At 46.8% G+C, this 13,630-nt stretch overlaps 1 protein-coding gene across 2 annotated transcripts in view; it reads left to right on the forward strand.

Annotated features, from left to right (window-relative positions):
• The first annotated feature begins 5,155 nt into the window (after positions 1-5,155).
• The window catches only part of NXN (nucleoredoxin), a 143,220-nt gene continuing 134,745 nt past the window's right edge, over positions 5,156-13,630 (forward strand). For both annotated transcript variants that reach the window (XM_036836479.1, XM_036836480.1), the window contains exon 1: positions 5,156-5,627. In XM_036836479.1, the coding sequence (XP_036692374.1) occupies positions 5,256-5,627 (372 nt within the window). In that variant the 5' untranslated portion in view covers positions 5,156-5,255. The remainder of the gene's footprint in view (positions 5,628-13,630) is intronic.

Raw genomic sequence — 13,630 nt, forward strand, 5'->3', positions numbered from 1 at the left:
CAGATATATTTCCTCCATACATAAGCATTATATTTGTGTATACATATATATGTGTTTTTCTCCACTTAAAAATTTACAGATGGTAGCTTAGTCTTTCCTACCTATTCTGCACCTTACTTTCTCTTGTGCTACATCTTAGAGGTATTTCATATCAGTGCAAGAGATGGTTAATTTTATGTGTCAACTTGACTAGGCCACAGTGTGCCCAGGTATTTGGAGGCAGTATATTCCTCATTTGGGTGTGTTACTCTGGCCTGTTTACTGAGTGACCACAAAAGTTGCTGGTTTTGAGTGGGTCCCTGAACATGGGAAGACTCTGCAGAAGGTCCAGGCTGCTGTACAAGCTGCCCTGTCCCTTGGGCCATATGACCCATCAGATCCGATGGTGCTTGAGGTAGGTCACTGGCAGATGGGGATGCTATTTGGAGACTTTGGCAGCCCCTATAGGTGAGGCCTGCCATTCTCTGTGGATAACTACTCTCCTTTGGAGAAACAGTATGTGGCCTGCTACTGGATCTTCATAGAGGCTGAACACTTGGGCCACCATGCATCAGTTACCATGCTCCCTGAGCCGTCCATCATGGACTGGGTGTTATCTGCCCCACCAAGCCATAAGGTTGGGTGTGCACAGGGACACTTCATCATCAGATGGATGTGGAATATATGCGATTGGGCCCAAGCAGGCCCTGAAGGCACAAGTAAGTTACATGCTCGTGGAATTCACTGGTTACCATGTTCCTCACCATTCTGAAGCAGCTGGTTTGGTGGAACGGTAGAATGGCCTTTTGAACATTTAGTTTACAGCACTAGTTAGGTGGCAGCACTTTGCAGGGTCGGGGCAAGGTTCTCCAGAAGACTGTGTATGCTCTGAATTAGCATCCAGTATAAGGTGCTGTTTCTCCCATAGCCAGGAGTCATGGGGCCAGGAATCGAGAGGTGGAAATGGGAGGGGCACCGATCACTATTACCCCTAGTGACCCACTAGCAAAATTTTTGCTTCTTGTTCCCACAACGTCATGCTCTGCTGGCCTACAGGTCTTAGTTCCAAAGGGAGGAGTGCTTCCACCAGGAGAAACAACAGTGATTCCATTGCACAGGAAGTTAAGACTGCCACCTGGCCACTTTGGGCATCTCATGCCTCTGAGTTAACAGGCAAAGAAGGGAGTTACTCTGTTGGGTGGAATGATTGATCCTGATCACCAAGGGGAAATTGGACCACTAGTCAACAGTGAAGGTAAGGAAGAGCGTACCTGCAATATGGGAGACCCCTTAGGGCATCTCTTAGTTATCATACCCTGTGATTAAGGTCAAAGGAAAACTACAATAACCTAGTCCTGGCAGGACTACTAATGGCCTAGACCCTTCAGGAATGAGGGTTTGAGTCACTCCACCAGGTAAAGAACCACGACCAGCTAAGGTGCTTGCTGAAGTCAAAGGGAATACAAAAAAGGTAGTAGAAGAAGGTGGTTATAAATACCAGCTATGATCACATGATCAGTTATAGAAATGAGGGCTATATTGTCATGAGTATTTCTTCCTTGTTATGAATATATGTGTGTGTGTTTGTATTTGGCAAACATCTTTGTTCCTTTTATCTCTTATTTCCTTATAATATAACATAAAATGTATTGACTTTATATTGTAGTATTTAAGTATTGTTAATTTTACATCATCGTACTTAAGTTACGGGATATCAAGGTGAGTAAACATCCTCAACGACTTTACCGTCTCTTATGGGGATGGAGTCAGTGCATTTTTGCTTGTATATAGGATACTTGTATCATTTTAGGCAGGATTATGATCTTGTTATTGTCTTTATTTGAAGAGTAAGTATGGTTTAAGGAGATGCATATGGGTGCCAAGTTGACAAGGGGTAGACGTGTGATGTTTAATTTTATGTGTCAAATTGACTGGGGCACGGAGTACCCAGATATTTTTTTAAATATTTATTTATTTATTTGGTTGTGCCAGCTCTTAGTTGCGGCAGGCAGGCTCCTTAGTTGTGGCATGCAGGCTTCTTAGTTGCAGCTCACCTGGCTCCTTAGTTGTGGCACACGGGCTCCTTAGTTGTGGCATGCAAACTCTTAGTTGCAGCATGTGAACTCTTAGTTGTGGCATGCATGTGGTATCTAGTTCCCTGACCAGGGATCGAACCCAGGCCCCCTGCATTGGGAACACAGAGTCTTAACCACTGTGCCACCAGGGAAGTCCCAAGTACCCAGATATTTGGTTAAACATTATTCTGGGTGTGTCTGTGAGGGTGTTTCTGGATGAGATTAACATGTAAAACAGTAGACTGAGTAAAGCAGATTGCCTTCCCAATGTGGGTGGGCCTCATCCAATCAGCTGAAGGCCTGGATAGAATAAAAAGTAATGGAGAATTCACTCTCTCTGCCTGTCTTAGAGCTGGGACATAGGTCTCCTCCTGCCTTTGGATTCAATACAGACTAGAACTTACACCATCAGCTCCCCTGATTTTCCGGTCTTTGGACTCAGACTGGAACTAACTATACCATCAGTTCTTCTGAGTCTCCAGCTTGCTGACTGCAGACCTTGGGACTTCTCAGCCTCCATAATCATGTGAACCAATTCCTTATAGCAAATCTCTCTCTGTATTGGTTCTCTTTCTCTGGAGAGCACAGACTGATACAGTGTACATAGAAATCTCCTTAATTCTTTTCAATGACTAGATTGTATCCCAAATGATGAATGTGCCATCCTTTAATCCTCCTCATTGATACATAGTTAGGCTCTTTCCAGTTTTCCAGTCTTTTTCTGATTTCACCAGTGTATCAATAACTATCTGTACACATACATCTTTGTGCACTTATGCTACTATAACTGAAGACCAAGGAATGTGATTTATGAATCTTAAAGGTGACAAATATGTATTTGTTCTGTGCATGTTTTGTATGACATCATGTGCCTTAGAATGCAGTTTCCCCAAAGGAAAACTGTAATGTGTATGTGCTATAAATGTCAGGTATGTTGTGGCTCCTTAACACATATTTTAAAACAATAATAATTTGCAGAATAGCAGGTCAATTCATGTAACATAACTAGCTAAATACCAGTTGGGACATTTTCTTTAAGTGGGTCTCTTGAACCGTGTATGCAGAGAGAGTGCTTTCCATAAGCCAAAGGATGTTGGCTATTCTTTACAGGAAGCCCAGTGAGTCTCCTCAGGCTTCTTCTCATAACAAACACCCACTAGAACTATGATTTTGGAATCATTTCCATTGCAAATCCCCTCTTTCCACACCCCTTTAAAAGGCAGCTGCAGTATTTGGCATCTAACCAAGGCCTGCTGCACCAACAATTCTCTAAATTTTATTTATATTTCATGTGCAGTATGTTCAAACTCTCACTTTCCCAGGTGCCAGATGCTGGTTTGGACACACTCCAGTAGAAAGTGTTTTCCTGTCAAATAATAAAAGGAAAATGCTGAACATACCACCTCTTTATACAGACTTGCGTATAGTATACCAAAGTTAAGTACTCTAATAATGACTTCACTACTTCCCCAATTTGCAATCCCCCCTAATTCCCTCCTCACCTCCCTCCACACCAAATACTTTGTCCCTCGTCTTCCATAGGATGCTTATGGTTCTCTTCCATATCTTCAGTGTTCACTTGAAAACGTCAGGGTGTAGGAATCTGTCTCACATGCTTTGGATGGGGCCTGATGTAACCCACCCACGGGTGTTTCAAATATGATTTGGATGAGAAAATAAAACACTTTAACCCACTTTCAGTATTTAAAAAGATATCTAACAACTTAATGTCTGCTATGTTAATAGCTTTTACATGTTTTCACTAAAAAGTGATGCTTTCCATGTGTTGGATAATAATACTGTCCCTGCAGTCGCACAGAATTTTGGCATGACACTAAAATTGAGCTTGGAATTCGCCTTTATCATAGGTTTCTTGCCTGCCTAAAGGCAATCCTCAGTCCAAAGATCCTACTTGTGAAATGAGCAGCAGTGTTAGGTGGATACTAAGAAAGTGGATATCATTTCAAGAGATTGCCAGTCCGCTCGTGGCGTCCACCTCCACCTCCACCTCTTTCACCGCTTTATGTGGTAACATTTCACTGAACTGAAAACTAGTACAATTCCATGTTCTATCCCAGAAAATTGGGAACCTTAAGCGTGAAGATTTATGTGTGTGCCAAAAGCTTGCAGTTATATTCTGAGGTTTAAATGAACTTTTGTAAAGCAGGCTATGATTTGTGTGTGTGTGTTTGCGTGTGTGGAAAGCCGCTATAAAATATAAACATTCTGCTTGGCTGCCAGTATCTCGGTTTCTTTTTCACCCTTTCCACTAGATGGCGGTAGATGCCCAAGAAATAACTTGCAAAGGGCTGGTGGAGGGCTGTGAGAGGGGCGTCCCATCCTTTCACTGGGCTGTTGGTAGCTGAGCTGACACACTGTTGTTCCTCTGTTGCGGGTGGACATGGTGTACATTTTATTTTTTCGACTGTGTGTGTGTCGGGGTGGGGAGGCCGGAAGACTTGCCACAGATCACCTGTTTAATCCAGGTTCTCTCTAAGCATAGGGTAGCGTCTTGCCAGCTGGGGAAAAAAAAAAAAATCCCTAGAATTTTTCTCAACTATCAACAGATTTAATAGAAGCCACGGAACCGGTTCAGGAAAGCAGCCAGCTTCGATTTAGAGATGCCGTGGCATCTGGTCCCTATATTTGTGGAGATGGAAGAGAGCCAATCGCTGGTGAGGAATGGCCGCGGCGACCTGGGGACTGAAATCCCACAGTGAGACCTGCGATCAACCCACAAGTACTTATGGTGGATTCCCTCCCATGTGCCTAGCTAGATCAGAAGCTACACAAGAAATAAAAGAGGTGGCGTCCTCCAGTCCTCTTATAGTAGAGAACACAAAACATACAGAGAAGTAAGTGCCGAGCAAGACCTAGCCTGATGAAGGTAACAATGTGTGAAGATGGAAAGTCCTCCGCCAGGGTTGTCTCCCGAGCACTTCGGCCACGCGGCGGGAGCCCGCGCCCCCTACGCCCTCTGCAGCAGCCAGTGCCTAGGCGGCTAGCACTGTTACAAAGGGGGCGTGGCGTGGGCGGGCCCCACGGGCGGGGCTTTCTTTTCCCCAGTGCCCGCCGCCGCCGCCGCCGCCGCCGCCGTCGCCGCCGCTGCCGCCGCCTCTGCCCGCCGCGCGGACCGAGGGAGCGCGGTCGCCGCCGCCTGCCTGCCCGGGTGCCCGCGTGCCCGGGCAGCGGTGGGCCAGGATGTCGGGTTTCCTGGAGGAGCTGCTGGGCGAGAAGCTGGTGACGGGCGGCGGCGAGGAGGTGGACGTGCACTCGCTGGCTGCCCGCGGCATCTCGCTGCTCGGGCTCTACTTCGGCTGTAGCCTGAGCGCCCCCTGCGCGCAGCTCAGCGCCAGCCTGGCCGCCTTCTACGGCCGCCTGCGGGGGGACGCGGCGGCCGGGCCAGGGGCTGGGGCCGGCCCGGGGCCGGGGGCCGGGGCGGCGGCGGAACCCGAGCCGCGGCGCCGCCTGGAGATCGTCTTCGTGTCCTCGGACCAGGACCAGCGGCAGTGGCAGGACTTCGTGCGAGACATGCCGTGGTTGGCGCTGCCCTACAAGGAGAAGCACAGGAAGGTGAGCGGCGCCGGCCTCGTCGGCGGTGCCGGCCTCGTCGGCGTCCCCGGCCTGGGTGCGCAGCCCGCGAGTTCCCGGGAGCCGGGTCCTCGCTGCCCCCCCCACCCCCCGGCGCCCCCTCCGACCCCTCCTCCGTCGTGTACGAGCTTCCCCTCCTGCCCCTCAGCGTCCCCTGCCTCTGCCCGCCTCCCCGTCCCGGGACCTCGCCGGCTAGCGGCTCCCGCGGCAACTACTCGGTGCCGGTGCCAGGCCGCGCCCGCTGGGGAAGTTTGAAACCCCCGGGACCCCGACTCGCGTCCTGGGGAGTCGAGAGCCCGGTTCCCCCATGGTGGGAAGCCTCGCGTAGGGGTTGGCTGCGCTCGGGGGTCGCGACTCGGTGACCCCCACCCCCAGGCAGAGGCGCGGGGAGGGGCCGCTTCCTTCCCTCAGCGCTAGACTCCCTGCGGATACCTGTGGTGGTGGGGGAGGGCGCTAGCCCCCTACCCATAATGCCTGAACCAGGAAGTTTCCTCTCTTTCCGAGAGAAATCGGCTTGCCTGGGGCTCCCTCCGGCTGTGGCCGGGGACCCGGAGGCCGAGGCCAGGCCGCCAGCCGCCCTTGGGGGGGGGGGGGAGTCGGCCGCTGACCGTGGCTTCGGGCGAGAAGGGAGCTCGCTCGTCTGCCTTCGCCTTCCCTCCGCCCCCCACCCCTACCCCGGGCTGAACTAGTGGCCCCCGGGGAGCTTTTCATTGTCTGGCTGTCCAGCCATCCTCTCTATATGCCTCTCGGGCACCGGACCAGACCCGTCCGTGCAGCTCTTAGTTACTTGGTTGGTGGGCCAGTGTTGCCTTGACATCGAATTAAATGCTGAACCGATCCCATAGGTGCAGATTGACCGGAAGAACGAGGATTGGGGGAAATTTATACCTCGCTGTCAACTTCTCATCTCCCGCCGCCCCCCGCCCCCACCCCACCCCGTTTGCTGCTGAAATTAGCTTGGATATTTGAGTGTGTCTGTTGGATGAAGATGTCTGTTTTAATAAAACGAATTCAGGAAATTTTGCCATGAATCGAAACAGAAAAAGTTTTGGAGCGCTTTTGCTTAATTAGTATGCCTGATGCAACGTGTGAATCCAGCCCCTTCCTTTCCGGAGGAAACTCTCATTTTATGGAGTGGACAGGAGAAGGGCTCTTCTGGGGGCGTTTAGGGCTGCCATGTGCTGCTTTAATGTGTACAGAATCTTGTTGAGAAGCATGATTTAAACTTAGTGAGAGTAAAAGGCTTAGACTGTGACCCCATATGTCTCGAGTAAATCATCCCTGGAAGCAGTGTAAGGTACAGACTTGGTATTTAAGGTATGAAATACAGTTTAACAAATACAGTTTGTAAATTTAACATTGGAGAAACATGGGCTCACTAACACACAGAGGCAAAACTTGGCGTTTTAACCACTTTTTAGGTGATCTTGCCCATATTTGATTTACATGGTGCCTGAATATGAATAGCCAGTCCTTTTTTGCTTTAAAACATGGGAATCCTTTGTTTTCCTTGGTGGTGGTTTTTATGATCCTTTTGGGGAGGAGTAATGTCTAGAAAGTGAATTATCAAGAAGTATTTTCATTGTTATGTCCATTTTCTGTTGTAGACCAAAGCCCATGTAAAATAATGTCCTTATTGGACAGTACAAATGAATTCTAGCTTTTGCAAATACACAGTGATGGTAAAATGTTACAGACCTAAGGCGTATTGTTGTGTTTTCCTCCACAACAAGTGGGGGAAATAAATTTGCTGGATAGTAAAAATATGGGGCAAATTGAGATGTTTTGTAAATGCTTAAAGCTTTTTTTCCAAAAAGGAGAATATCTGATATGACATAGGCCGTGCCTAGTTCACTGCGCTCTGGCCAGTCCTTTTGCATGAAAAAAAAGTGCTCTGTGGCTCCAGCCTGGACTTGCTAATTCCCCCAGGATGAGAGTCTGGATGACACAGGGCAGAACCTCATTTGAAAATACAGTTCAGGTTGCTGGCCCGTGCCCAAACCATGGTGCGTTAGCATCTTAAAAATTTATTTTTGCTCAGAGCTTTTCTGACTCACATTCTACAGTTCACTTTGTTGTCTAAAACAAGTCCAGGGCTTCCCTGGTGGCGCAGTGGTTAAGAATCTGCCTGCCAATATAGGGAACACGGGTTCGAGCCCTGGTGGGGGAAGATCCCACATGCCGAGGAGCCCGTGCGCCACAACTCCTGAGCCTGCACTCTAGAGCCCTGGAGCCACAACTACTGAAGCCCACACGCCTAGGGTCCGTGCTCTGCAACAAGAAAAGCCACCGCAGTGAGAAGCCCGCGTACCTCAAAGAAGAGTAGCCCCCGCTCGCCACAACTAGAGAAAGCCCACGTGCAGCAAGGAAGACCCAACGCAGCCAAAAATAAATAAATAAAATAAATACGTTTATTAAAAAAATAAAACAAGTCCAGTTTTCGAGGAGGTAGTTTCTGCTCCTTGATGTTCATGAATAGGCAACTCAAGATTTGATCCTAGAAATATTCTTATTTGTGGTGATATACCAGGTAAAAGAACTTCAGCTATGTTTCATATGGAAAATATACTCTTGGAAATTACAACAGCTATGTACTCACTTTGGAAGAAATTATTTTCCCCCTTGAAACCAAAGAGATGTAAAACAAATTCCTTTTCTGTAACTTTGAGTTTTTGTCTCTCTTATTTGAAATTGGGGTGCTTAGAAATCTGTGATCTTGGGATGCCAATTCTGTGATAACAGCAGTGAAAAACCCAGGGCACCCGCGGTTCAGGGTGCTCACTGGCTAGACAGCTTAGCTTCTTGTTGATGGATTCTGTCCATGTTGTTTCACCAACTATAAAAATAGCATTAAAGGAGAGAATTTTGTTTTTACACTGAAGGGAAACCAAAGTTCCAGATTACTAATTTTTTTAGGTTCTCATTAACATTTGTTCTTAAATCCATTGGTATACTTCCCACTGGGATAACAAAGGATATGGTTCTAATTAGTTACTGGCTGGCATTTCTCTAAAGAAAATTGAAAAATTATGGTAGGGAAAGAAAATGCAGTGTGGTATTTCTCTTTTTCTTCTTTTATTAATTTCCCCTTTATATAGTAAGAAAGTCTCAGGATGGCCGAGAGTTTAAAACTGCGTTTTGCATGGCTCCTCTCACCTTGCTTGGAACTGTGAGAGAACACCAAATAACAGGATTCCAGCATCTTTTTAAAAAAAATTCTTTGTGGAAGGTTGTCCTGTTTCTACTTGCTTTAGTGGTTGGTACAAAAGTAATTGAAGCTTCACTTTTTGGCTTCTAAGCACACATAACGAGCTGTATAGAAATTGTAATTAGATGATAACAGAACTTTGAGTGCTTTTATAAGAGCCGTGTTTTCAGGAAACATATAATCTTGAAGTTAAGGCAGTTAGATTTGTTTCAATAAGTAGGTTTGTTTTTTGTTTTGTTGATAGGCATTTTTCAGATTTCTGGAGAGAAAATGTGATGAATAGTTGGAAAGTGGTGAAGATTCGGACTTTTGGGATTTGATGTATCCCTTTAGACTAATATGGGTTACTTAGTTGTCAAAACTGGAGAGTTGATCTTTGGGATCTGCTTCAGCATCACAGAGGAAAGCACTGGTTTTGGTATTAGAGACACAGGGCTCAGCTTTGCCTGGGCTGGATGCCTGATGGAAAACATTTGGTCAGTGTGCGTGCCCTGACATCAAAAGATGCAGTACCACTGGTCTTTTTTTTATATATATATATATATAAATGTATTTATTTATTTTTCGCTGCGTTGGGTCTTCGTTGCTGCGCGTGGGCTTTCTCTAGTTGCGGTGAGCAGAGGCTACTCTTCGTTGCGGTGCGAGGGCTTCTCATTGCAGTGGCTTCTCTTGTTGCAGAGCCCGGGTTCTAGGCGTGAGGGCTTCAGTAGTTGTGGCTCACGGGCTCTAGAGCACAGGCTCAGTAGTTGTGGCGCACGGGCTTAGTTGCTCTGCGGCATGTGGGATCTTCCCGGACCAAGGATCAAACCCATGTCCCCTGCACTGGCGGTTGGATTCTTAACCACTGCGCCACCAGGGAAGTCCAGTATTGCTGGTGTTGATCTGGACAGGTTTGGTGGGCTCTGGCGTGGTCCCAGAACTTCCTGCCCCACAGAAAGGGGACGAGAAAGTCAGAGCAGGAGAGCGGCAGAGTTAGGGCCTTTGGTCTAGCATCTCTGGTCCACCTGCTCCGGCCAGGGGAAGTGGTATCTTCCTGTACCCCGCCAGGGTTGTTTGCTCTGGGTGATTCTGGTTCAGACTAAATCAGAGGCTTGGCCTAGAATTCACCTGAATCACTTTGGCTCTTTGGATGGGGTGAGATTTGGTACCAACCCCGACAGTCTTACAGCTCTGTCTCTCCCAGTGCTTTCTCCCTCAATCCAAATACCCTAGCCACTAAGAGAATGATTTCTACAACACTGACAAATGACTTTCGAGGTGGTAAAAGATGGCAAAAAGGCACCGCTTTGAATATTGGCGTTTTCTGCCTTCCACATAAGGAGCCTGGACCGGCCAGGACAGGCTCCCTCTGTTGACTGTGTTTCCAGGACTTGGATCCATCTAATAAAAGACAACAGTCTGATTAAAGTAATAAGAGCAATTTTCCTTGAGAGGCTTTTTCCTCATTCCATTATTTGTAATGTATTTTTTAATCTCATTTTTCTTCTCTGCATAATGAAGCTGTCTAGTGTAGTGGCTGAAAATACGGACTCTTGTCCTTTAGATCCTGGCTCTGCCATTTATTAGCTGTGTGACCTTGTGCAAGTTATCCTATCTCTCTGTGTCTCAGGTTCCTCACCTATAAAATAGAGATGACAACAGCACCTGCCTTACAGCATTGTTGTAAAGACGACACAAGATAATATACACGTGCCTGGCATATAGTACGTGCTCAATAAGTGCTAGCAATTATTATTTGTTAATAAATGACCATGAACTTCAGTAATTCGTTTTATAGTGTGAGCCTTTGGAATATATCACATTACAGAATTCCAAAACTGTTATGAGGCGTATTTTTAACTTTTCAAACAAATGACTTTTATAAGCATACAAGGGGATATGAGCAAGGAGTTGAAAGAATTGCCCTAGAAGAGCTTACAATGGAGGAGAAAGATCTAGAAAAATGAAACAAAAGCAAATGAATATAACAAACATCGTTCCTTAAAGTACTGATAGTACTGATATTTATTGAGCTTCGTACTTATATCTGCCAGTGAAACTTGAGACAGCAAATCAGGGAAGCCAGGCATGATACAGGAGAACAGCTTTCAGATGATGGGGCACTCTTCTTGAGAGAGATTAATTACGTGCTTGGGTGATCGTTTTTGTGGTTTGCCAAAGCCATTAGGCGTGTCTTCTGCTGATCCTAGCTGCTCAAATCTGTGCGGCTTGGGGGTTGCAGGATCGCTGCTCTTTCGCGTGGGAAATGGACGGTGCCCGCTCTGGTCTCTGGAGCTGTAGAAGCCTCACCCCCGTAACACGGAGCCACCTCCCTTCCCAGCTCTGGAATGTTGTAGGATAGGTTTGTTCAGACCTGTCGCCATTTGCGGATTTAATACTTGTCTTCTAGTTAGCGGCTCAGGCCTGATGGACCAGCTGTCCACAGCTTTTGTTGATCCATTTGTCTCCTGATACGGGTTGGGATATGAACCCGAGCACAGAGCAAGGCAGTGGGTTTTGAGGTTAGGGTCATTGATTTCATTTACCCGTTTCCTCCGCCCCTACCCCCTTTTTATCACTGTTCCTTGTGGTTTGAGGCCTTGTTTTAATATCTGTGCAAATTGGAGAAAGAAGGCTTTGTGTTGTATACAGCTGGGGTGGGGGATGAACAAGTCCCTCAGTTGGGGGGATGGCCGGGGGTGGGGGTTCTTCTTTATTTACTGTTAGGACCTGGGACCCCAGGGTTCCAGCTTGCCCCATTCTGAACTAGTCTGGGCTCCTTACTGCACGATTTTGTTTCGGGGGAGAGTGTAAGCTTGGCATAGGATGTGTTCTTTTTTCATGTTCTGAATCCCCAGTGGTGCTCAGTGTTAACCACCGGGGTGTTTAGGTTTCTGTATTTCATTAATTTATCATTATACTTATTCAAAGGCACTCAAAGAAAAGAGCTATGAATTCAGAATCTTTTTGCTGATCCTGACTTTTACGAAGCTCTTGCATACTGTTGCTTTACATCTTGCCATTATTTAAAAAGTGACTAAGAGTTCTTGAGTCTCAGGAGTCATCCTTGATTCTCTCCCACCCCTCACATCTAAAAGGCACTGAGGGATTTCCCTGGTGGCACAGTGGTTAAGAATCCGCCTGCCAATGTAGGGGACACAGGTTTGAGCCCTGGTCTGAGAAGATCCCACATGCCGCGGAGCAACTAAGCCCGTGCGCCACAACTACTGAGCCTGCGCTCTGGAGCCCGCGAGCCACAACTCCTGAAGCCCACGCACCTAGAGCCCGTGGTCCACAACAAGAGAAGCGACTGCAATCAGAAGCCGGTGCACCGCAACAAAGAGTAGCCCCTGCTCGCCCCAACTAGAGAAAGCCCGTGTGCAGCAATGAAGACCCAATGCAGCCAAAAATAAATAAATAAAATAAATAAATTTTAAAAAATAAAAAATAAAAAAATAAAAGGCACTGAGCCCTGTTGATCTCCTTAACAGTTCTCAACTCTGACCCTTTCTCTCCATTCCTACCATCCCTGCTTGAGTTCATATTTCATCTGGACCACAGCAGCCTCCTCCATGGGCTCTTTGCTTCCAGTGCTGACCCCTGATTCTCAAGACTAGAGCTTCTCAAACTGTCTATAATCAAGGATCAGTTTCCTTTTGTTGTGTTAGTTTCCAGTCAGTCACACACCCATACGTGGCCCTGTTATACAGGACTACTGTACAGCTTGAACCACATACAACTCTCCACTGGATTGACAACACACAGACTGGTCTCTGTCCTGTTCCACAAGATGAGACCATTGATCACAAGCTTGGATGTTGCTGGAATGTTGAGCTGCTGTAAACAATTCTAGGTGCTCACTCTCCATTTCTGTACCTGCCCTGTCATGGACCAGTAACAAAGAACTGATGGATTACTTCTGGGCTACAGACCCACCTTGAGCAGTACTGCTCTGGACTGTTTCTGGAATGGAATGACAAGTTCAAAAACACAACTTTGATCTTGTCATTCTCCTGCTTAAGAATTTTTCAGTACTTCTTCATAGCCTCTGGGGTCAAGTCCAAACTCTAGAGCGTGGTCCCCTACTGTTCTCCTGCCTCTTCTCCCACCTGGGCAGTGTCCTCTTTCCTCCTACCTGGCTGAGTTTGGATCTTTCTAAAATCAGTCCTGGTTTCCCTGCTCTAAGAAGCTTTCCTGTCTCTTTCCTCTCTAGGTGGGATGCTTTTGTGAACATCCATAGATGGAGTACATAGATGTCTTAGCACTTAGCCTTTTGTGATTTTTTTTTTTTTTTTTTTGGTCTTTTTCATTTGACTCTAAGCTCCTTGAAGACAGAAACCAGCCAAAGGGAGGGGAAGATGATCAGTGTTTTGGTGCTGACAGTCAGATAATATGGTCACAGAAAGCACGTCGTGTGAGTTGGAATGTGCACTTTCACTGGTACTTAGCTCGATTTTAACATTTAATATTAGAGTTGGACCCTAATTGAATTGTATAATTGTATATACCCACAGTATGTGGCTGTTTTTGTTTCTTTTTTTTTTTTTAATCAGTCATCAATTTTATACACATCAGTGTATACATGTCAATCCCAATCGCCCAATTCTGTTTTTGTTTCTTAATAAGTGCTTTCAAGAGTACTTCCAGGGGCTTCCCTGGTGGCGTAGTGGTTGAGAATCTGCCTGCCAATGCAGGGGACACGGGTTCGAGCCCTGGTCTGGGAAGATCCCACATGCCACGGAGCAACTGGGCCCGTGAGCCACAATTACTGAGCCTGTGCGTCTGGAGCCTGTGCTCC

The sequence above is a fragment of the Balaenoptera musculus genome, chromosome 20, assembly GCF_009873245.2.
Source record: "Balaenoptera musculus isolate JJ_BM4_2016_0621 chromosome 20, mBalMus1.pri.v3, whole genome shotgun sequence".
NCBI lineage: Eukaryota > Metazoa > Chordata > Mammalia > Artiodactyla > Balaenopteridae > Balaenoptera > Balaenoptera musculus.